The sequence below is a fragment of the Sparus aurata genome, chromosome 10 (assembly GCF_900880675.1).
Source record: "Sparus aurata chromosome 10, fSpaAur1.1, whole genome shotgun sequence".
NCBI lineage: Eukaryota > Metazoa > Chordata > Actinopteri > Spariformes > Sparidae > Sparus > Sparus aurata.
The window spans coordinates 9,071,565-9,096,621 of record NC_044196.1 but is presented as its reverse complement, the minus strand read 5'-3'; the positions used below and the strand labels follow the sequence as shown (position 1 = coordinate 9,096,621).

The 25,057-nt window shown below is 40.4% G+C and overlaps 2 protein-coding genes and 1 pseudogene across 2 annotated transcripts in view; all 3 read left to right on the top strand.

Moving 5' to 3' along the window:
- Positions 1–634: 634 nt before the first annotated feature.
- Positions 635–16,398, top strand: LOC115589344 (GTPase IMAP family member 8-like; annotated as a pseudogene).
- On the top strand, positions 16,327–18,446 carry LOC115589163 (vicilin-like seed storage protein At2g18540). The gene has a single exon (XM_030429900.1). It carries the CDS (start codon positions 16,601–16,603, stop codon positions 17,405–17,407), a length of 807 nt encoding a protein of 268 aa, XP_030285760.1. The 5' UTR covers positions 16,327–16,600; the 3' UTR covers positions 17,408–18,446.
- A 2,375-nt stretch (positions 18,447–20,821) lies between these two features.
- Positions 20,822–25,057, top strand: part of LOC115589621 (endophilin-A1-like) — a 35,587-nt gene continuing 31,351 nt past the window's right edge. The window contains exon 1 of the mRNA XM_030430632.1: positions 20,822–21,187. Within this exon, the coding sequence (XP_030286492.1) occupies positions 21,143–21,187 (45 nt within the window). The 5' untranslated portion in view covers positions 20,822–21,142. The remainder of the gene's footprint in view (positions 21,188–25,057) is intronic.

The following is a 25,057-nucleotide window of genomic DNA, read 5'->3' as shown; positions in this document are numbered from 1 at the left end:
ACGTTGCAGTAAATTGAATACAAAACATTCCTCTGTTTGTTTTCATGTTAAGGTGTCAGTTCTTTGTGTTTAAATTCAGCCTGACTGCTTCCATGTCTGAAGAGTTTCTGACCTCCCAGCAGCTGATGAACTCACTCAGCTGTTTTCACCTCAACATTTACACCACAAGTATTAAAGAACAAAACATACTGAAGGTAACATGTCACATTTACACATACAGTCAGATAACTACAGTAAAGTGCATCTCGTCAAGACTGCATTAAAAAAAACGCTCAATATTGAGACTTATTTCATTTGGAAGAAATGTCTAAACTGTGAGAAACACAATTTCTACAACATGTTTTTTGGGTTTATATGGTCAAACAAAATCATGTAGTTACATTTAAACATTAAGAAAACTGCAGATCAAACCAGAAGTCAGACGTGTGTCAACAAGTTCCTCCCTGTCACGCTTCACCTGCTGTCTGCAGAGACAGATCGCAAAATATGATTGTGTCCAAAACTCAGCGCCTTATCATTCAACAGAGAACAGGCAAGTGAGGGTGCCGCAGTAAAACTGTCCTACTGTCCTACCAACTACACTGTCAAACTGGACACAGATGAGTGTGTGAGACCGATGATGAAGGTTGAAACATAGGAAGTTAATGGCGAGTTGAACTACTGAGTTGTTGGAACTGGACGTGTTATCTGAAGACTCTGGATGAGAGGTGAAACATTTATAATTCTGTCCAGTTGACAAAGATACAGAACTTAGATTTGTATCTGAGAATGTTGTTCTGATGTAAATATTGGATATTAATATCAACTCTACTTTATATTTGTATTTCATATTTTTGTTGGGTGTAAAATTGAACTTTACTGAAGTCGATGTGAAAAAGTCGATGATCGTGTCTTAAGACAGTCTTTGTGTTTGTGATCTGTACGGTTCGAACTTCAGCAGTTCGGTAAAGGTGGAAATATATTCACAGATTCTGGTAACTGGTAAGCGAAACATTGTTGAAACACAAACGACGACTCTTTCCTACCGTAGTAAGGTAGACAACGAGCTAGACAATGAGTTATTGAGTGAATATATTTCCAACTTTACCGAACTCCCACTCCCACCCCAAGGTCCACCTCTGATCTGCTGTCCCTGACAGACAGTACATTTAAAACTGACAGTAGTTGATATATATATAAACATTTAAGTTAAACAGTGTACTCGACAATTAGTCTGTCTCCCAGAATATAAACCAAACAGCACAGCAATGATTCTAACACTGTAACACTTACCAAACTGTGAGATCATAATTTGATCAGGTAATAATGAATCTCTAGAAATGTGTGAATCAACATGCTGATCACTTTTCTTCATGAGTAACTGTGAACAACTCATCAGTTACTCTATTATCAGTTCCTCTTTTTGTCTATGTTGGGCAACTTACTTTCTAAATGTAATGTATTATATATTACTAGTTACTTTCATATTAAAGTAATATATTACATTACTGATATATTATCAGGGAGGAATAAATATATTTAATTTAATTATCGAAACACAACAGACCTAAACCTTTTATAACGTACACACACAGTACATATTGACATGTTCATGTTGGTGTGAATGGGTTCTTAAACAAACAAACAAACAATAGAAGCTTCACTTCTGTCTGTAACTCTGATTGTAATGTGTTACGTGACATAACTGTAGTTATAATGTACTGAAATATTAATTGTAGTGAGTTAGAATACTGCCTGTTGTGTGAGGATGTTATGGTGTTTTCTTTCTCCTGTGTTTATAACTTGAGAAACGTTGGGAAAATAATCTTTGTTTTCCATCTGTGAAAATAAGGTCAGAATCAAGAAAAGAATTCAAGCAAAGAACTCAAACAACATAATTATCTGTTGTTACGTTGTCGAGCTGTTCAAGTTTGCAGCTGTGTTACTCATGCATGACTTTTTTTGTGTGTGTCATTAATTACAGTAAATTGTGACATTTATGGTTGCTGATACAGAGAACTGTTCACCTTAAAAGGGTTGAGTTTGGCTTATTTACATCTTCAAACTGGTGTGATATCAGGCCTCAGACTGGACCTGTAATACTAAATACAGCCACTAGATGTCACACAACACTCAGCCTCTCCCAAGAGGAACAGGATGAGGTCATGAATGAGAGTGTAGCAGCTCTGAGGAAGCTAAAAGACGGAAGGATCATTATGTCACTGAATGTGGGACCAGACTGTGGTGTCAGCTGTACTGAAGTCTGTGGTAGATGCATGAAGAAACACTTTATAACAACTTCTGATGAGGAAATGCCTCCAGAGAATAAAAAGAACGTTTCAGAGAGTAAGTTTACCATCAACCATCAATCATACTAGGTTTTCATGTCCAGCTGTCACCACAGTCTGACCCTGAAGAGAGATTCATTGACTTCACAACCTTCTTTTTTAAGTTCTCAAAACAACAATTCAGCTGAACTTTTCTTCTTCTAATGTCTAACATTTCACTCACTGGATTGTCAGACTTTAATCTTAACCAAATAATGAATAAATGAACTGTATGTTTTCATCCATGTCTGTTAATGATTTTGATGATGTTCACATATTACAGGACAGTCGGTGACACAGAGCTCTTTGACTTCACCCTCAGAGTTTAGAGGACACAATGCAGCAGCACTGACACACGTAAGTATTCAAAGATATTAACTCAACATCCTTTCATCGGCCAAAGCCACTAAAGTCAAGAGGTCTATGGTCTGAATCTGCTCTATGTGGAAAAGGTCATGAGATAACCTGTGTTGTGATCTGACGCTACACAAATGTTGGCTAGTTATTAGTTAATTATGTCTAATGTAAAGGAACCTAAATTCTGTTTATTCTCCCCTTCAGCAGAACGAGTCTCTGATCTTTGCAGCACAGTGACATCATGGCGGATGCAGGATCTGGTGAGTCAGGTTAAACACTTTTCCTCAAACTTTCTACACGTCTCTGTCCTCAGGCTGTAACCTGTTAAACTGAACTAGCCTCTATTCTGTGTCTCTGCTTGATAATTAACCGAGTGTATCTCTGCAACTACGAAGTCTATTAAAATAATCAAGGTAACACTTGAACTATTTGTTCAGATGTGTCAGTATAAGTATATATGTCACTGGGTCCGAGTGAATTAAGTTGACACACAGCACAAATGAAAGATTCTTTTTATTTATTATAGTTTATGAATTAATTTCTCTGAGGAATGATGCAGCTACTGCTGCAAATCTCTAGTAAACCATCTGAACATTACCTCTGACTACTTTGGTGTTTATAAAGTGTATCAGAACAACATTAGAGAGGTGTTAGTGCAGAGTACTCAGGCACAATCTTCAAATGTGCCATTTTACCAGTTTGACATATTTTGGCCTTAATCTGGACTATTTGAAATTCTCAGGTACTAAACTATACATTTCAATTATTTGTTACCATAGGTGCTCATAAAGAAGCCCAATTGGGCTGAACAGTTGAAGTCAGATCTGTGAGTCTTGAATCAAAGTCATCTGATCGACAGCCTCATTACGAAACACTGAACTGACAGTCACACTGATTGATGATGTACTGTCCTTCTTTGGTTTGAGCTTTATGCTTTGCAGCTGCAGCGATGACGTTCAGTGTTTTACAGAACAACTTGTTTACACGACGATGATCACTGTCATCTGCAGATAAAATAAAAATACAAAAGAAAATCAGTAAATATTATTTTAATTGAATAGTTTAGATTTTTTGTTATGGTTTGTACAAGATCTGAACCCAAAAGCGCGACTCTGAACCACAGGTAACAGTGAAAAAGTCTTAAATGTTAAAGTGAGAAACACAAGTGCAGGTGAGGAGGGGTGGTGCGAAGTGCCGGGGTCCTGCTGTGGCTTGTGAGGTCACCGGTGAAGACTAGAGTGACAGTGGCAAAGCTTGACGTCTGCTGCAGAGCAATGGCGGTGTAGTGGCACGGCTTGGCGAGGTCTGTCTCCTCGAGCGTAGTCACTAGATGAGGAAACACGGGAGAGCAGGCGGCAGGTCTGCAGGTCCACAGGCAGGCGGAGGAGGGGCAAACACAGGCTGCGAGGTTAACACGGCAATCTGAGGCAAAGTTGAAGAAGCACAGAAGTATTAGACACACAAGCTAATATGCAGGAGCACAGAGTCAATCATTTCAGAGCAGAGTCAGGAAATGAGCAACCACATATACTGAAGCAACGATCTATCGACAAGCAGGAGGGAATGCAGGGGCTTTAAAGGGGGCTGATTGCAGAGTGTATTCACCTGGCTGCTGCCTGTTGGAGAGAGACCACGCCCACATGCACACACACAGAACAGACGGGGAGAGACACAGGAGGAGCAATACAGACAGGGGAAACAACACAAACACCAGGAAGAAGGCGGGGCTGCCATGTTATTTTGTTATAGTTTTTCTTGGATCACAATCAAAATCTCAAATCAAACGAAGATAGAAAACTGTGCAACTTAACACTAGCAAGGTCAAGGTGGAATTATTAATTATTCTGTAAGAGAGAGATGGTAAATGGCAGTTTTTAGAATAATTACACATTTGAATGATGCCTCAGTCAAAGGACAACAGATAATAATGTGTATATTTCTGTTTCCTGTAGGTACAGATGAACATCAACCCCATAAGCGCAGAGCGAGCAATGAGATTCTGCCACCTTACAGTGAGTCACACTCATCTGAGTCAGAATTATTTTTGTGTTTAATTAGAATTCACATTGTCTGATGGATAATCCCTCGAAGGGTGCCGAAATTATATTAACCCTTGTTTGGTGTTCAGGTCTGTGGGACTCGTTGTCATTGTTCAGTATAAGTAAAATAATATGATTCATTATTTTTTCAACTTCAAACTCGTCGGCCTTGGCTCATTTTCTGTGAAGAACGTATATCAGAACCCATTTTCAATGACCACACACTGTACACCCCCCCTACACATTTATATTACATACAGGGTGTTCGGGTCCACTGGACCCGGGGCTAATAAAAGTGGGGGAATTCTAGGTTCTATGTACCTTCACTCTGTGCTGTCTGGGCCCATAGTACTATCTGGTGTGTTTGTGTGAGTTTTGTGTTTCTGCCCCTGCCATTCATGACCATTGTTTCAAAATTCAAGTACAAACAACATCTGACCTCACATTGATCTCATCTTTATATTCTCATACTCTATCCCAGCTGCAAATTGGGGGTGGAACACAATAAATATAGCTTTGCCGGTGTGGTTTCTTAGCACAACTGATCAAGATGGCCAAAAGATTCTCTGCTCAGAGGGCTTTGCAATTAATTTTGGAAGAGAGAGAAGCTTTTGATGATGGTAGAGGCAGATGATTCAGAATGTCAGGATCACCTTTCAGACTATGACTTTGAAGAAGAGAATGAAATTGAGCATCCTTTAGTTCAAAAACGAAGCCGAGCCCAAGGACCAGCCCATCAAAGAAAGGCAAGAATATGGTGCTCATGAGTACAGTGCACAGGGATGGAGAATCTGTGGTCAGGAGCATCAGAACCAGAGCTCATCATGGATAATGATGTCACCAAAGGAGTCCCGGACAACATGGACAGGCTGGTGACTGCCTACAGCTGCAAAAGGAGAACCCAACACTGGCCACTGGTGATACTCTTTGACATATTGGAAATCTCTGCATACAACGCTTTATTCATCTGGATGGCACTGAAGCCAGAGTGGAACAGAGGGAAGCTCCAGAGGAGACGCCTCTTCTCGAGGAACTGGGAAAGGTACTGATGAGACCTCAAATCCAGAGAAGACAACATGTTCCAAGAACCCCAGCCTCTGCAGCCATCCTGAGGAGGATTCAGGAGGAGAATGCTGGTGACCCATCCACCCGACCCATAGAACCACCATCACCTTCAGCTTGTGTTGTGTAAACTGACCCGAATGGGTTAAATAACTAATGAAGTTCAAATAAATTAAAATCAATAAAATCAAAACTTTGCTTCATTTGTAAATTTGTTGAGTTCCTTCCTCATATCTTGATTATAATTGATTTTCTTTTTTTATTACATTTAAAAAAAAACAAAGAAAAAACGAGTAGCACTTTAATTCATAAAAGTGATCTAACAGAGGTAAATGGTAAATATTAACCATATATGCTGTTTACATTGCTTGAAATTAGGATGAAGTAAACATCTGTTGAGTATTTTAACATAAAATTGTTTGATTGTGTTGAATTAAAGGCCAATAAATGCAGCGGGTCCACCAGACCCACGAACACTGGCTGAGTAACCAAAATACGAACACCACACAAGGGTTAATGTAAATTGTATTGTGCAACAGATCTGTTATCACATGATACTCGTTGATAGAGTATATTCAATGATTTAAGTAATTGTCGTTCCAGTGTCTGAGCTGAGGGTGGTTCTGCTGGGGAACAGCTGGTCTCAGAGGAGTTCATTGGGGAACTTCATACTGGGAGAGACTGTGTTCACCACCGAGGAAGAACCACACAGCTGTCTGAAAGTCGGAGGACAAGTTAAAAAGAGACACATAGTTCTTATCAACACTCCAGACCTGCTGCATCCCAACATCTCCTCAGAACAACTGGCAGAACATGTAGATACCTGTATGAGATTCTCTGATCCTGGTCCTCATGTGTTCCTGCTGGTTCTACAGCCTGAAGACTTCACTGATAAAATCAAAGTGAGGCTGCAGTCAATCCTTGAAAACTTCAGTGATCAATCATTTGATAATTCACTGGTTCTGATAGCAACTCCCAGAGAGAAGAGTCCAGGTTCCATGGAAGAATTCATGCAGAATCCACCTTTAAGAGACATGGTCACAAAGTGTAGATCCAACATATTGTTGCCTGTTGACCATCAACAGCTGTTAGACCAAATGGACAAAATAGTGCAGGAGAGCAGAGAACCTTATGTGACCCATGATTGTTACAAAGATGCACCATCTGATTCTCCTGGTGATCATCAAGTTACGACAAAAGGAGATGGACTCCCTAAAAACTTGGATCCTGTCAGGGCTGCTGGTAAGTACGAGAGTTACTTTCACAATGTGATGAGTACATTCCTGATCAGATTTGAACATTCAGTCAGAGTTTTTCAGTTGATGTTGTTATCTTTTTCATAGGGCTGAACCAACTAGCGGGCACAGAGCATTCAGTAAAAAAGCCACTCATCAGCAGTTAGTGTCATGACTGTAGATTCTTGTTCCTTGTTTTGTGATTGGTTGTCATGATTTTGTCTTGTCTATTTCCATGTCTATGTATTTTGTCTTGTGTCTTTTGTTTTTCCATGCCCTCATGTGTCCTTAAAGTTCTCCTGTGTATTTTCCTATGTTCCCTCTGGCTCCCTCTGTCTATTGCTTTGTTCCCTTCATGTTCTCATGATCCCTTCGTTACCTCACCTGTTGGTCCACCTCACCTGTTCCTTGTCTTGTCATCAGTGTCTGTGTACTTAGTCTCTGTGTTCCCTTCACTCCTTGTCTGGTCATTGTTCTTGTCAGCTTCTGTCTTCGTCCATGCTCCCATTCATGTCCCTGCTCCTGTCTGTTCCTTGTTCCCCCACGGTATGTGTTTTTGGATTTGAGTCTTGCATTTTGCCTTTTGATTTGAACTTTGCCTTTTGATTTGAACTTTGTGCTATTTGGTTTGTACTTTGTCTTGCTGTTTTTGGTTGCTACTTTGCCTCTTGCCCGTTTTGTCTGCTTCCGTTTTTTTGTGTTCAGCTTTAAAATAAAGCTCGCCTTTTGTTTCCCCATCCTTGCATCTCGTATGTAACTGCATTTGGGTCCACCTTCCCCTTTCCATAGTCTTCCCTTTTACCCCGACCTGACAGTTAGTATGCCTGGAACTGATAATCATGCAATTGGAGTGGACAGCGATTTACTGTAATTAATACTGATGATTCTGTTTATCAACAGGGTGAAAATGTTTTACTCGTACTCCTTCACCTGTGGAAAGCACAAGCAACCTATCTAAGTAAATTAGATAAATCTAAGAATGTGCAGCATGCATTGGGCCATAACAGTACTTAGTAACACACTACAGTTATGTGATTACTCAGCCTCCACACCTGAAGTGGCCATGGCCAGAGGCATTATCTTTTCTGGTTGTCCATTGGTCCCAATCTGATTTCAGCAACAACAGCGCACTCAGTAGAGTTTAGGTGTGTCTGACTGAAACAATCCATATATGGCCAACAACTTTAATGGAATGACTGGGCTATTAGTAGGGCTGGGCAATATGGCCAAAAGTGTTATCACAATATGTTTTTCAGATTGATCAATGTCAATAATTGTTACGATACATATTTAACAATAATAATTTACATTTTTAAGAGTATTCTCCTTAGGACAGGTCCCAAAACAAACCAGAAGGTTAAATATGGTTTATTAAATACAATTATTTATTGTCAGATACTAGATGACAAACATTCAACAGAACCTACCAACCAATAATAAATAAAATGATAAATATGTACAACAAATTGCTTGTTTAAAACATGTCTCAAACATTTTAGAGGTAGTATACTGAACTGAACATTGATTAAGGGAAAAAAATAAAAAGTTAAATGTTGAGGATGATTAAGCTGCTGTATTCTGTGAATATTGCACATTCTTGAGCTTGCAGATAGTTGTTCATTTCAGCTTCATCAGCCTCCTGTTCTGTAAGACCTGATCTTAATCTGGTCTTAATCATCTCTGAGCTGCTCCTCCACCTTTACCCTCCACTCTGCGTACAGCTGAGTGACTGATGTTTGGCAGATTGTACTTACCGTCCATGACAGTCATTAGCTTCTTGAAGCTCTATTGTTAAACTGTGCCTATAGGCATCATATCTTTAGAAGAAGAAGAAGAAGAATCTTTATTTGTCAGACATGAAACACACCTGAAATTTGTCCTCTGCATTTAACCCATCACTAGCTGCACATTGTAAGTATACACATACATATAGACACAAGCTAGGAGCAGTGGGCTATTATGTAAGCGCCCGGGGAGCACACTTGGGGGTTCCGGTGCCTTGCTCAAGGGTACCTCGGCAGTAACCTAGGAAGTGGACTGGCACCTCTTCAGCTACCAGTCCACCTCCATATTGTGGTCTGTAGCTGAACTTGAACCAGCCACCCTCCAGTCCCCAAGCCAAGCCTCTACTGACTGAGCTACTGCTTTAGCGGTACAGTACATAGTTGTACATGTTATGTCTTTGTCTTGCTTCGCTTTCTTCTCATATGGGGCAATGGCTGAAAAAGCAGCAAAGATTGTTGGTTGTCAGAAGCAGTGGCGCTGGTCTGTTGGCTACTTGGGAGGCTGACGCTAGCATGATGGTGCAAACTCATGCAAGAGTGGGAGGGGCCGGAAGCATGCGTCAACCACATTTCTCTGCTGTGCGATTGGCTGTTGGTGTAGTGTTTTCTAGGTAGAGGAAGACGGACTCAAAAAAAAACGTTATTGAAAATAAAGGTCAGAAATTTATCATCGTTATTGTGGAAAATTTTATCGTGAAAATGATCGAGATCATTTTATCACCCAGCCCTAGCTATTACCATTATCATGCTAATAGAAAGCATGCCTCATTCAAACATCTATGCTCTACTTTTCTATGTGTATGCCACGGCTGCCAGCTCTCACACACTGAGCATGACACTAAAATAGTTGACACAAATCTCATGCTACACATGTGATTGAGATGTTTTGCCTTAAGTTTTGGAGAGTTTGGAGCTGCAGAACAAAAAATGTTTCAAGTGAAACTCGTCAAAATGCAACCTAGGCTATTTTTGTTAATGTATATGTGTCAAACCTTCAAGTAAAAGCATAATTACGTCGAAAGAGACACTTTTAAGATTTACTGTGTTTTCATTTTCGGCTCAAATTCATTTTCAATGGGAGTGCTACGGGCACTTTTACGATGGCATCAAAATCGCTATTTTTAAAACGCTAAGAAGGCTCGACACAACATGAAACTGCTCCTAGTATCACCAGGGTCTCTACACATGAACACAAGCATTGAGAACATTGTTTGTATACACAGAGTTTACTAAAAAGAAGGTTTTTGACAACTCACCTTAGCAGTAGCTTCTTCTTCCTAGCTGTCGTCATGGCAGCCCAAACGTACTCGGGGATCAACACGGTGGGTAGAGTGTATGTGGTTCAGTTGAGCGATGTGTAGAGACCCTGGTAATACTATGAGCAAAGTTTCATTTTATGTCATGTCTTCTTAGTGTTTTAAAAATAGAGATTTTGATGCTATCGTAAAAGTGCCCCATGCACTCCAATTGAGTTTGAGCCGAAAAAGAAATTACGGTGCCTCTTTAGTTGTAATTATGCTTTTACATGAAGGTTTGACTCGGGTACATTCACAAAAGAAGCCTAGGTTGCATTTTGGTGAGAGTTTCACTTTAAAGCCGCACTTTTCACTGATTGTTTGTTTGCTGGAGCCGAAAGCAAGCATTGCAAGGAGCACTTTTTTGAAGTAGCCAATCACAATGACTTTGTGGTTGAGCTGAGTATGAATAGAGCAAACCTACTGAGACCTCATTAATGTTGGATGTTATCTTTCAAACAAAATCAGTTTTGGGGAACACATTCGGCTTTGGAGGACATATTAACATTCGTAGCCTCACCCCTAAAGCTGATCAAGTCCATCATCTTCTTGAAAACTCTAATTTAGATTTCTTATGCCTGTCAGAGACATGGTTACACAGCAATTCTCCATCAGCTGCATTGTATGTGCCAGGCTATAAAATCTTCAGACAAGATCGATCTAATGGCAGAGGGGGTGGAGTTATGATTTATATCAGAGATCATTTTAAATGTCAACAAATATGCTGGCCTTTTAATCATGACTTAGAATGTCTAGGACTGAATGTAATGCTCTCTCCTGAAATGTCTTTCAAGCTTATTGTCATATATCGTCCACCTTCTTCTAATAATGATTTTTACACCACATTTAAAAAACTGCTTCAAGCATGTGATTTTAAAAAAGAAGTAATACTACGTGGTGATCTTAATTGTAACTGGATTGACAAGATAAATAGAAAAGCCCTTAAACAGATAATGGATGGTTTAGATTTTATACAAATCATAGAAGGACCAACCAGAATAACTACCTCTTCCCAGACACAGATAGACTTAATATTCAGCAACAAGCCCGGGAGAGTTGTTAAAACACTTAATTTTATTACTGGTCTATCTGATCATAATTTAATATTAATATCCAGAAAACTTACAAAGAAGCGTTTCCATCATTCTCACAAACCTATGGAACAACTTAGAATCCCAAAGAGAGAATCTGTAAATTTTGAAAGAGCAGTGCAGCAGACCAATTGGGTAGACATACTAAACAGGAACAATGTGGAAGCAGACTGTAGATTGTTTGCAACCAAGTTAGACAATTTAGTCAAGGAGTTCACTCGAAAAGTCAAAAATAGGGACAAAAATAAGAACAATACACTTCCTTGGCTCAATAATGATATATTTAATTTGATGAAAGAAAGAGACCTGTCACTGAAAAGAGCTCTGAAAACCAAATCAATCATTGATAGGCACAGGTTCACTTCCTTACGCAACAAAGTTACAAACGCCAATAGAAATGCCAAAGCCAACTTTTTTATAACAATTATTAATGAGGCAAAAGGTAACACTAAACTGATCTGGGAACAAATTAAGAATTTAATGGGAATTAATCACAGGTCTAAGAAGCAGCTAGAGCTGAAGATAAATGATAAGGCAAAAATTGCCTCAGCTTTTAATAAATACTTTATCGACTCTGTGACTGAGATTGCACAAACATTTCCTTTAGTAACAGAAACCATCATTAAAACTGATAATAGTAAGACTTCTTTTTGTATTCAACTTATTTCTGAACTAAAAACTAAGGCAATAATAAACTCTCTTAAAACTTCAATGGCCAAGGATATATACAGGATGGATTCAGCAATGCTCAAATCTCTAAAAGACCATCTAGCCTGTCCTATTTCACAAATCATAAACCTATCAATATTGCAGGGAGCATTTCCAAGTGCCTGGAAGACTGCAATTGTATCTCCTATTTTTAAATCCGATGACCACCAGAATATCAGTAACTATCGCCCAATTAGCATTCTACCTGTAGTATCCAAGGTTGCTGAAAAGTGGGTATCAGAGCAGCTTGTCTCCTTCTTGAACACCAGTGAATTTTTTCTCCATCCCATGCAGTTTGGCTTTAGGGCCAACTACTCCACTGAAACAGCCAACTGCCTTTTCTTAGAAAAGGTCCGAGCTATGGTCGACAAAGGAGGTGTTGTTGGTGCAGTGTTCCTAGACCTGCGCAAAGCCTTCGACACACTCAACCATAAGGTCCTCCTGGCCAAACTATCCTCTTTCAACTTTTCTCCATTAGCACTTAGCTGGTTTGAATCTTACCTGACTGGTAGATGTCAACATGTTGTTGTTGTTGTTGTTGTTGTTGTTGTTGTTAACAACCAACTTTCTCCAGCTCTTGAGTTGTACACTGGAGTACCACAAGGGTCAATCCTTGGTCCACTACTGTTTTCTTTATATATTAACGACCTGCCATCCGTCTGTCCCGATGTGGAAACCCAGTTATATGCAGATGACACTGTAATGTATGTGCATGCCAGGACAAAGCAGTTGGCAGCTGCTAAACTCACTTCAGCGTTAGAGCAGATCTCTAAATGGCTAAACTGCTCCTGCCTCCAACTTAATCTAAAAAAAACTGTAGGAATGTTCTTCACTAAAAGGCAATGTAACATTCTGCCAACTATAACAATCTCAGGTCATAATATTGATATTGTGTCAGAGGTCAAATATCTGGGAATTGTTATTGACTCCAATCTAACGTTCAAAAAGCACATAAAAAAGTAAGAAAAAGAGTTAGGTTCAGTTTAGCAAACTTTAAATATATAAGAAACACAATGACTTTTAATGCCGCCAAATTATATGTGAATGCCATGGTCATGACCCATCTAACATACTGCCTCACAAGCTGGGGACAAACCAATGCCTCTACACTGAAGCCATTGGAAACCCTGTACAAACAAACCCTTAAAGTCTTGGATCAGAAACCGAACAGCTCACATTATTGTACCATCTTACACAAACACAAGCTTCTGAGTTGGGAAGATGTCATAAAATATAGGAACATCTGTCTGGTCTTTAAAATCCTGCATGGTTTAGCTCTCCCTCCACTGAACTCACTCATAAACCAGCGCAGTACTGTTCAGATCACTAGAAGCACCACACGTGGTGACTTATCAATCCCACAAAAGAAAAGTACATTTGGCCAGTTATCATTCTCTGTTAAAGCAATACATAATTGGAACTCACTTCCCACCCATATCAAAGACACACATACATACTCCACTTTTACAGCCAAGTTAAAAACATGGCTAGTCGACAGTTACACCTGCACACACTAACATATGGCTGTGTGTTATCTGCGTCATGGATGCTGCTTGTCTACAGTGTGTGATGTCTGTCTGCACTCCTGAATGTGATTGTATGTGCTGATGTGTGCTTATATTTTGTGCTGTTTCTGTATGCTTTGATTATGTGTTGTTTTTGCATGATTGTACTGATGTTTCACTGTTTTCTCTTCTCTTCTCTTATCCTTTCTTATCTTATCATCATTATTGATTTATCTTGTATCCTAGCTGTCGTAATGCTCTCTTTTTAATCAGTGTGCTGTAATATATTGTTTTTGTTTTTTTGTTTTGTTTTTTAGGATGCCTATTGTCATCTGGCCGGGGACTACAGCAGGATATTAGCCATGTTGGCTAAAGCTGCCCCTTTTTACTGTTGTTGATGCAGTTAATTAATTGGGATTGTCTTGATATAATAAACTAAAACTAAACTTAACATATTACCAAACATGTTATCTGATGGGGGCAATTAGGGGCCTGAACAATAGATGAAGGGGTCCTGCCCCCAAAAAAAGGTTGATTCCCACTGCTATGGGTAATTTTAATATCAGACTGCCAGCTGTGGCCCAGTGTTTGAATTTGGCACCGCTTACCTGTTTCCATCAACCCTAATGTGCTCCACCCCCTTTTTTTTTCAGCACCTACAGTCAGGATTGTACTGATGGGGAAAAGTGAAGACAAAATGACAAAGCTGGGTAACTTCATCCTACAGAGTCAACATTTCTGTTTACCAAAACATTCCAAACAAGTTGTGGACGCCCGGAGAGAGTGGAAGGGAAACTACCTTAGTGTAGTAAAAACTCCAGACATGTTCAGTCTGTCTGTGGAAGCATTTGCCGATGAGATGGTGCAGTGTATCAATCTGTGTCTCCCTGGACCAAATGTTCTCCTGCTGCTAGTGAAGCCCTCCGACTTCACACAGAAGAACAGAGATACACTGAAGTTCATCCTGAGTTTGTTGGGTCCAGAGGCTTTTAAACACTCGATGGTCATCACCACACATGAGGGGAAGGAAACTAGATCTACTCTGCATCAGCTCCTTGAAGACTGTGAAGGAAGACACTACAACCTGTCTGAAGACAACCACAAGTCATTAATGCAGAAGATTGAGAACATTATGCATAAAAACAAAGGAGCCTTCCTCACCTTCAGTGACGAGACCATCAGACCAAAGTCTGAACACATCAGACCAGCTTTAAACCTGGTTCTGTGTGGGAGGAGAGGAGCAGTGAAGACGTCAGCAGTGAAGGCCATTTTAGGTCAGACAGAGTTTCCTTCAGTCTCCAACTCATCAGAGTGTGTTCAGAGTCAGGGAGAGGTGTGTGGACGTTGGGTTACTCTGGTGGAGCTGCCTGCCTTGTGTGGAAAACCTCAGGAGGAGGTGATGGAAGAATCACTCAGGTGTATCTCCCTCTGTCACCCTGAGGGCGTCCACGCCTTCATCCTGGTCCTACCTGTGGGTTCTCTCACCGATGAAGACAAGTTAGAGTTAAAGACCATCCAGGACACATTCAGCTGTCGAGTCAATGACTTCACCATGATTCTGTTCACTGTGGGCTCAGATCCTACAGCTCCAGCTGTTGTTGACTTTGTCAGCAAGAACAGAGACATTCAGGAGCTCCATCAGTGCTTTGGAGAAAGACACTTTGTTCTCAACATCAACAACAAACAGCAGATCCCAGATCTGTTCAACATCGTGGAAAGAATTAAACCATCCTGCTACACAACTGAAACATTAGCACATGCACAAGGGATAAGCTCATCAAACAGCAAGCTGAACTTGAGTGTCTGAGAAAGAAAAACATCATGCGTAAGTATTTTGAATTTAAATGTTTTTTCTGTGTTCTAAAGCATTTGTACTTTCCGGTCTTGATGCTATATGTTAGCAACTGTGAATATTTAGAATAAATCCAGGTCTTATTGTTTTGCAGCTGCTGAGGAACAGAGTCCAGCGTGTCTCAGGATCGTGCTGATTGGGAAGACTGGCAGTGGAAAAAGCGATTCAGGAAACACCATCGTAGGAAGAAAGGTGTTTAATGCTGAATCAAGCCAACTTTCAGTCACCAAACACTGTCAGAAAGAACGATGTGAAGTGAACGGTCATCCTGTGTGTGTGGTCGACACTCCCGGTCTGTTCGACACAACTTTGAACAACGATGAGGTCAATAAGGAGATGGTGAAATGCATCAGTCTTCTTGCTCCAGGACCTCATGTGTTCCTGTTGGTGATGTCAATTGGCAGATTTACACAAGAGGAGAAGGAGACATTAAAACTTATCCAGGAAGGCTTTGGGACGAATTCTGAAAGGTTCACCATCATTCTGTTAACTGGAGGAGATCTACTAGAATATGAGGATCTGTCCATTGAAGAGTACATTGACAAGAAATGTGACGATTCATTTAAGAATCTGATCCATGACTGCGGAGGAAGATATCACGTGTTCAATAACCGGGATAGAAACAACCGCAAGCAGGTCGATGAGCTGATAACCAAGATTAACACCATGGTGAAGACAAATGGAGGCAGCTGCTACACTAATGAGATGCTGCAAGAGGCCGAGGCAGCGATACAGAAAGAGATGGAGAAGATCCTGAAGGAGAAAGAAGAAGAGATGAAGAGAGAGAGGGAGGAGCTTCAAAGAAAACATGAGGAGGAAATGAAAAGAAGACTAGAAGAAAAGAAAGCAGAAATTGAAGAGGAGAGAAAGATGAGAGAAAAACAACTTGAAGAGAAGGAGAAAAGCATCGAGAAAGAACGTGAGGAGAGAAAGAAAGAACGGGAAATCAGAGAAGAAGAGAACAGGAGGAGAAAACAAGAGGAAGAAACTAAGAAACAGGAGTGGAAACAGAAAGTTGAAGCTTTGGAGCAAAAAATAAAATCAGAGACAGAATCAAAGGAAAACATTTACAAAAAACTGGAGGAGAGAAGAGATGAGAAAAGAGCGAGAGAACGAGGAGAGAAAACAAATAGAATGGTGGGAAAAACGATATTGAGAGGATGAACAGAGACGACAGGAGGAACTAGAAAGACTGAGAAAGCTTCAAGAAGAATACGAACAAATAAGAGAAAATGATGAAAAGAAGAGAAAGGAAGAGGATCAAATCAGAAGAGAACAAGAGGAAAAGGAGAAGAAAGAGATTGTGGAAGAAGAGCGAGCAAGAATTGAAGGGGAGAGAAAAGTGAGAGAAAAACAACTTAAGGAAATGAAGGAAAAGATTAAGAGGGAGCGTGAGGAGAGAAAGAAAGAACAGGAAATGAGGGATTCAGCAGACAGGAAGAGGAAAGAAGACGAAGAAAGTCAGAAACAGAAGTGGGAAAAGAGAGTTAAAGCTATGGGGCAAAAAATGAAATCAGAAGCAAAGGAAAAAATTAACAAACTGGAGCAGAGCAGAGAAGAAATGAGAAAAGAGCGAGATAACTGGGAGAGAAAACAGAAAGAATGGTGGGAAAAACGAGATCGAGAAGATAAACAGAGACGACAGAAGGAACAAGCAAGACTGAGAAAGCTTCAAGAAGAATATGAACGAATAAGAGAAAATGATGAAAAGAAGAGAAAGGAAGAGGATCAAATCAGAAGAGAACAAGAGGAAAAAGAGAAGAAACACATTGTGGAGACCCACAAGAAGGAATTGGAGAAACTGAAGAAGACGTACGAAGAAGCCAGAAAGAAAGCCGAAGAGTTGAATGAATTCCACACCGAGGATATTGCAGACAAGGAGAGACAACATGAGAAACAATACGACATCTTAAAGGCACTTTCAGCCCACAAGGAAGAACAGATGAGGAGAAAACATCATAGTCAAATTTCTGACCTGGTGAAATGTGTTTCCAAGGAGAGAGGGAGTCTGGATAAAATCCGTGACTTACTGAATAAACAAAAAGAGGCAATGAGGAGGGAGGAAAATGAGGAGGAAAAGAAAAATCTGCAGCAAAAACATGAAAATGAAATAAGTGACCTGCTACAGAAACTTTTGCATCAAGCCGACAGATCATGGTGTTCGATTTTATGAGGAGATTTGTTTCCATGTAAACATCATGACAGCTCAGCAGGTTTAGATTCCTTTTATCTTGTTTCACTCGGTTTCAATAATTTAAACTTTTGATGGTAACACTTTGCTGTGGATTGCACTGTCATGTTTACCAGTGACACAGAAATACTAACACTACTTCTGGCTGTTTATTTTCATTACAAAGAAATGTGGAATCAGTTTAAACTTGTTTAAATGTGTCATTTTCAGCCGTCACAGTAACATTAAGTGTAACTTGGTCCAACCTTGTGAGTTTTCTACCAACAAGTTATTGTAAACGAGCTTTGTGATTCTGTACAATATTAACCTGCAGGTAACCATAGCAACAGAACTAATGCTTCAGGCTTTGTTTGCAGTGAAGAGCAGAAGAATTTTACTTTTTTTAAATGTCAAATTTGTTAAAATACTCACACAGTTTTTGTTCCAGACTGTGTTCACGTTGATGTCAAGGTGCAGAAACAAACTTGTACTGAAGTCAAACTAACCAACAAACTGTTTTAATTCAGTTGAAGAGATTTTACAACTGAAGTGAATGATGGGACCAGATGAAGGCAGCTGGATCAGATGTGACTCATCTGTCCCAGAAACATGCAGCATGTCTAGATCTAGATATATCTTTGAACAGGTTCAGTCTGCTCTGTTGCCTTATTGAATCCAGTATATGTAGACTGCAGCTTCATGCTGAAGGAGAACCTCAGGTTTATTTTGGACCTGTGTCTGTGTATCTGCTGCCCTCCTCTGGTTCCATGATGCATGTTGTTCCTCATCTCCCTCCAGACTCATTATCTTGATTTGTGATTAATATGTACTATTATTTTATTGTATTTTCTTTACACAGCAGATGTTGTGTGAGTTCAGTTTGTCCTTTAAGATGAGTTGTTTTTTGAAAATGACGGAGGCCTCCTACGTAGGTCTCCGACCCTTTTGTTTATATTTCATTTGTTTTATTTTATTTGTGATTATAGAAATATACAATCAAGTCATAGTGTTCTTATTTCTGTCAAAGTTTAAAACAAATATTCCAACCTGTTGTTATGATTAAACAACAAAATGTTCTAATAAAATCTGTTTACATTGAATCTATAAGACAAATTGATATAAAAATAATCTTTATGATGGAAAAAATGACCAAGAAAATGAAAATGACCCAAGACTTTACAAAGTGAAACTAAACTTTGAGTCTGATAATTGACCTGAATAATGATTGAGTTTTGAGTCATGAAATAACGGTTAGTACAGTTTTTACCACTATGACATTTGCCGAATTACCAGGAAGGCTCAAATAGTTTGTGTTTCACAAAGTTTATACAGTTACTTCTAACGCAATTTCTAAACATTTGGCATTTTTTGAAGGGAATCTGGTGACTTTATTTTTCTTTCTCCACAAAAGCAGCCTGTATAAGTTACTGTATTTTAAAAAATTGATATGTTTACAGTCATTATGTTGTATCCTTTATAAATGTGGTGTAAATAGTTAAATCAGTCATAACAGTGTGTTCAAACAGCTGCTGGGAGATAAGAAACACTTTCAGACATGGAACTTTAAACACAAGAAACAGACACTTTTTACAAAGAAAGAAACATCTAAATGTTTTGTATTTAATGCCGAATTAACAGGAAGGCAGCAAGGAATTAGAATTTGTTGTAGCCGTTTTATACAGTGTTTAAGTTTCTCCTGACGACACAACAACTCTTAAAATCACTTGATTTGTGAAGGGAGGCTGGGATATCAACACAGAATCAGAATCAGAATTTGAAATACTTTTATAATCCCAGGGGGAAATTATTTTTGTTACAAGCTCCAGATATACAAGTAACATAATTTATACAAGCAACATCTATAAGAGGAATATATATATATATATATATATATATATATATATATATATATATATATATATATATATATATATATATATATATATATATATATATATATATATATTATATACTACAAGATCAAATATACAGTTAAATAATGTGCAAGAACTGCAAAAAAGAAATGACTGTCCATGTTTGAGTCAGGTTACAGAAGGAGGGGTGTCTGACTCTCTAAGGGAGGTGTTATAAAGTTTAATGACCACAGGCAGGAATGATTTCCGGTGGCGCTCAGTGTTGCATCTGGGTGAGAGGAGTCTTCCACTGAATGTGCTCCACTGCTGGACCAGTGTGTCGTAAAGAGGGTGTGTGACATTATCCAAGATGGACTGAAGCTTGGACAGCATCCTCCTCCCTGCCACAGTCGTGGGAGTGTCCAGCTCCTCCCCCACGACATCACCAGCCCTTCTGATCAGTTTGTTCAGTCTGTTGTTATCTGCGACCTTCAGCCCACTGCCCCAACATGTGCCAACAAAGAATATCGCACTGGACACAACAGACTCGTAGAACATCCTCAGCATTGTCCGGCAGATGTTAAATGACCTCAGCCTCCTTAGGAAAAAGAGTCTGCTTTGGCCTTTTTTATAGACCGCCTCAGTATTTCTTGTCCAGTCCAGCTTATTATTAAAGTTCACCCCCAGATATTTGTATTCCTCAACAGTGTCCACAGGGACACCCTGGATGGAAACAGGGGTCACTGTTGTTTTCGCCCCCTAAGATCCATTATGAGCCTCTTTGTTTTTGTCACGTTGAGCTGCAGATGATTCCGTTCACTCCAAGTCACAAAGGTACCCACAACAGTCCTGTATTCATTCTCATCACCCTTCTCGGTGCAGCCAACTATTGCTGAATCATCAGAAAACTTCTGAAGGTGGCAGGAGTCAGTGCAAAAGTCAGAGGTGTATAGAGTGAAGAGGAAGGGAGAGAGGACAGTCCCCTGTGGGGCCCCAGTGTTGCCGACCACCCTGTCCACCCTGACACTACAAGTGATTTAACTTGAGTCCATGACTTACACACACTAAAACAATACGTCATCGCTTCATTATTCTATGAGCCCGCTACATCATCATCATCGTCTTTTTGTGTTTTTTTCCTATTTGAATGAAATGTTTCCATTTCCCGGCTGCATTTGAATGCAGCATTAGCCCCCTAATGAGCTGTCCGTGGTGCTGAAACCCTGAAGCCCCTGAACGCCTCTCCTTTCTCCTCTGCCTCATTATATATTTCCTCCCTCATTACATAATCAGATGTGCCGTCTCGCGCCGTCACGTTTGTTTGATCACGTGAACACACCGTTAATTATTTCTCTCATTATTTATCCTCTGAAAGCAGCACGAGAGCGCGGTCCGACGTCAGGTTAGCGTGGAAGGCTAGTGGGCGGGTGCGACGGAGGTGCGACGCGTTGACGTCACAGGCAACGTGACGCTCGCTTCCCTGCCGAAGATCGTTTGTGAGACAAGCTGCTGCTCTCCTCCGTTTCAGCGGGCGGTGAGCGCGCGTAACCACAGCAACGGAACAGGAGGAGGAAGAAGAGGAAGATGGAGTCAGCGGCCGCCGGACGTGGTGACACCTCCTCTCAGTAGACGGTCTCTGCTCTCTCTCTCCTGCTGGACTCGCTCTGTCGGACTGAAATAGGTCCAGCTGGGTTTGGTCTGGCAGTCATCGCCTTCACACTCCGACACCAGTTACACCTGAACAAACGGACAGTACCGACGTCTGGCGACCGTTAACCGGAGGATTTACCGCCATTTCCCGCTGCCTCGCTCGGTCTCGTTCATATATATATAAATCTTCAACGTCTTATTCGACCGTTTGGTTTTTTTCTCCGCCACCGAAGTGATGTCTGTCGCGGGGTTGAAAAAGCAGTTCCATAAAGCCACCCAGGTACGTGTTTGTGTTTGTGTTGTTATCTACACTTCTTCTTCTTCTTCTTCTTCTTCTTCTTCTTCTGCTTCTTCGTGTTTAATATTCGAGGAACCCTCTAGATTAATATTAGACGGAGGCACTGTGGAGTTTGATCGCATCCCTTCTTTCCAACATCATTGGAAATCGTGATGTTATCTGGAAAAACAGCATTAAAATCTGCTTTTTTTGTCCCCTTTGACTAACCGTAATCGAATTTTAACCGCACTAAGCTTTCAAATTAACAGATAAATGAGTGTGTTCAGGTGAAACTGTGTGTTGCACTGATCCATTACAGGTAGAACGAAAATAAATCGTGATTTTTGTCTGTAAAAACAGCCATTAATTCTGCTTTGTGTCCCCTTTGAGGACCCGTAGTCGTAATTTGAGGACATTCACACTCAGATTCTAGATAATTCTTCACATCCGGGTTATAAAAATCTGATTTGTATTTTTTTTAAGTTAACATGAAACATCTGTGTGATTATTATTCTCTCCCGACACAAACGTGATGTACACACAACACACAGCCTGTTGTCTCGCGGTGTTTTCGCGTGGGTGTGAATTCAGCAGCGGGGTATACCCCCCTCCACACACACACACACACACGCATACACAAGCATACACACACATGAAAGGATGTTACGTAACAGTGTATGAGTTTAAATTGTGTGTGTGCGAGAGAGAGAGAGCTGATTGGCTGTTGCAGCACGCAACAGGGAATTCCCTCCATCCTCCTTCACATCTGTCCATCTTTCTTGTCCTCCATCTTCTCTTCCACCTCTTTCCCTCTCTGATGTCATCCCTCTGTCAACCCTTTCTCTTCTTCTACACCCACATTTGTTGCTCCTCCATCCCTCCATCTCCCCTTCCTTGATGCTACACCCGTCTTCTCTGCGTCCTTCCATCTGTCTTTTCTTCCATCCATCATTGTTTACAATCATCCTAACTGTCCTTATATCTAATCGTCTGATTTTATGATGTGCCTCCATTTTTTCTAACATTCCATCATCTCTCTTTTCATCTATCCATCTTTCTTTTCCTTCCTTTCTCTCTGTTAGTAGATGATCCCTCCATCATCCGCCTCTCCATCCTCTTCTAGCATCCCTCGAAACCTTCTTCCATCCCTTTTATTCTTCTCTTGTGATACCGCTTAACATCCCTCCTTCTTTTTTACATCTCTATATCTGTTTTTCATCCATCAAACTTTCTTGTAATCAGTCCTCCATCCTTTCTTTCCCCTCTGTAGCTATCCCTACATCATCCACCCCTCCATCTTCTTCTAGCATCCGCTCGAAAACTTCTTCCATCCCTCCACCATTCCTCTATGTTCATTTGCGATACCGCTCAACATCCCACCATCTCTTTTACATCCCTCATCTGTTTTTCATCATCCATCTTTCTTGTAATCAATCCTCCATCTTTTCTTTACCCTCTGTAGTCATCCCTCCATCATTCACCCCTCATTCTTCTTCTAGCATCCCTAGAAACTTTCCTCCATCCCTTTATTTTTCACTTGTGATACCGCTTAACATCCCTCCATCTTTTTTACATTCCTCCATCTGTTTTTCATCCATCCATCTTTCTTGTAATCAGTCCTCCATCTTTTCTTTACCCTCTGTTGTCATCACTCTATCATCCACCTCGAAAACCTTCCGTCATCCCTCCATCGTTCCTCTATGTTCATTTGTGATACCGCTTAATATTCCTTCATCTTTTTTACATCTCTCCATCTGTTTTTCATTCATCCATCTTTCTTGTAATCAGTCCTCCATCTTTTGTTTCCCCTCTCTAATCATCTGTCCATCATTCACCCCTCCATAATCTTCTAGCATCCCTCGAAACTTTCCTCCATCCCTTTATTTTTCACTTGTGATACCGCTTAGCATCCCTCCATCTTTTTTACAGTCCTTCATCTGTTTTTCATCCATCCATCTTTCTTGTAACCAGTCCTCCATCTTTTCTTTGCCCTCTGTTGTCATCACTCTATCATCCACCTCTCCATCTTCCTCTATTATCCCTCGAAACCTTCTTCCATCCCTCCATCGTTCCTCTATGTTCATTTGTGATACCGCCTAATGTCCCTCCATCTTTTTTACATCTCTCCATCTATTTTTCATCCATCAAACTTTCTTGTAATCACTCCTCCATCTTTTCTTTCCCCTCTGTAATAATCCATCCAACATTCATCCCTCCATCTTCTAGCAACCCTCTAAACTTTCCTCCATCCTTTTATTTTCCCTTGTGATACCTCCATCATGTTTACATCCCTCCATCTGTTTTTCCTCCATCCAACTTTCATGTCCTTCCACCCTCCTCTACATCTGTCCGTCCAGCTGTTGTCATCCTTCCAAACTTTCCTCCATCTTCACTTTTTGACTACTGCATCCATCATTCATTGTTATTCATCCTTCCATCTTTATCTTCTCTACATTCCTGTCTTCGTCACTCTATCCATCAACATCCCTCCATCATTCGTCCGTCAAACACTCCTCCATCTTTGCATCTTCCTCTTTCGTCTACTTCCATTCCTCCTTCATCCCTCCTTTTCCAACGATCTTTCTTTTTCCTGAAATTATACCTTCTATCCTTCTTCTGTTGTTGGAAACATCCCTCCATGTCTTTCTCCACAATGATCCCTCTTTCATTTCGTCCTCATGTGATTGAAGTCGTCCCTCCTCCTTTCATCATCTTTACATCCGTCCATTGTTCCTCCATTTACATTTACATTTATTATCCTTCCTTCCTTCCTCCTGTCTTCATTTGATCGCACTCACATCCATCTCCATCTCATCCCTCCATTACGGTATCATCCCTGTAAACATCCTTCCATCTCTCCCGACACTTCCTCAGATTATTTTTGGGGCTGAATACATTTAAATTCAACCTCACCGACCGGAGAAAATGTGAAACAGTGCAGACAGAGCAGAGCGCCCACAGGTGCTGACAGGTTTCCCTTCAGAATTAAAGCAGCTGACAGGAACAGAAGCAGATTTACGAGGCATCTCTTTGACCTTTTGAGCCTCAGACAGACAGACAGACAGACAGTGGCTGTATGAGACCGACCTGACATCTGTTCACTCCACCCAAACACATTACACCACCTCCTCTCCTCATGTGACCGCTGTCTGCTTTTAACACAGCCTGGAAACCTTTTTTGTTTCACAGCTGACAGCTCTGTGAGGCTCGATGACAGCATGCTAACATGCTAACGTAGCAGGTCCAATGTCCATTCTCACCCCGTCCAAAACCAGACTGTGAAACATTTCAGCCAATCATGTTGCTGCACTGACGCGAGAGCACACCTGAGATTCAGGAGGGTTTGAACGAACCCGGCGTGGCTGCAAATGGACTTTAAATAGAAAGCTCCGGATGATCCCTGAATAAAGTTTGTGAATCCTGCGAGGGAAAAGGCAATTTAAACCTTATTTTGGGGCAAAGCAACTAAATCAAATGTTACAATTTACAATATAAATGAGATAATAATACAAACTTTAGTGAAAGTGAGTAAACAAACTGTTCTCCGAGGAAAATAAGGTCCAAGATTTAGTTTATTCGGGCAGAAAATCAATCAGTTAATGAAGATAAATCACAAAGAAAGAAATCGATTCAGTCTTTCTGCAAAAAAGTCAAACATTGTCTGGTTCCAGCCTCTCAAATGTGAAGGCTGCTTTTTCTTTGTCATTTCTGACAGTAAAGAAAGAGTCTTCGGGTTTTGGACTGTTGTTTCGGCATCACTTTGGCAGGTTTTTCAACAAGAAGAAGAAGGCGCAGCAAGAAGATTTGTTGCATTTAGCTTTTTTATTGCCACACAAACGATTCAGCTGAAAATCTTTGCAAAATTTCAATCAA

Bases quoted from the DNA above. Each gene is read 5' to 3' on its own strand.
- LOC115589163 (XM_030429900.1), top strand. From the start codon at position 16,601: ATGAAGGAAAAGATTAAGAGGGAGCGTGAGGAGAGAAAGAAAGAACAG.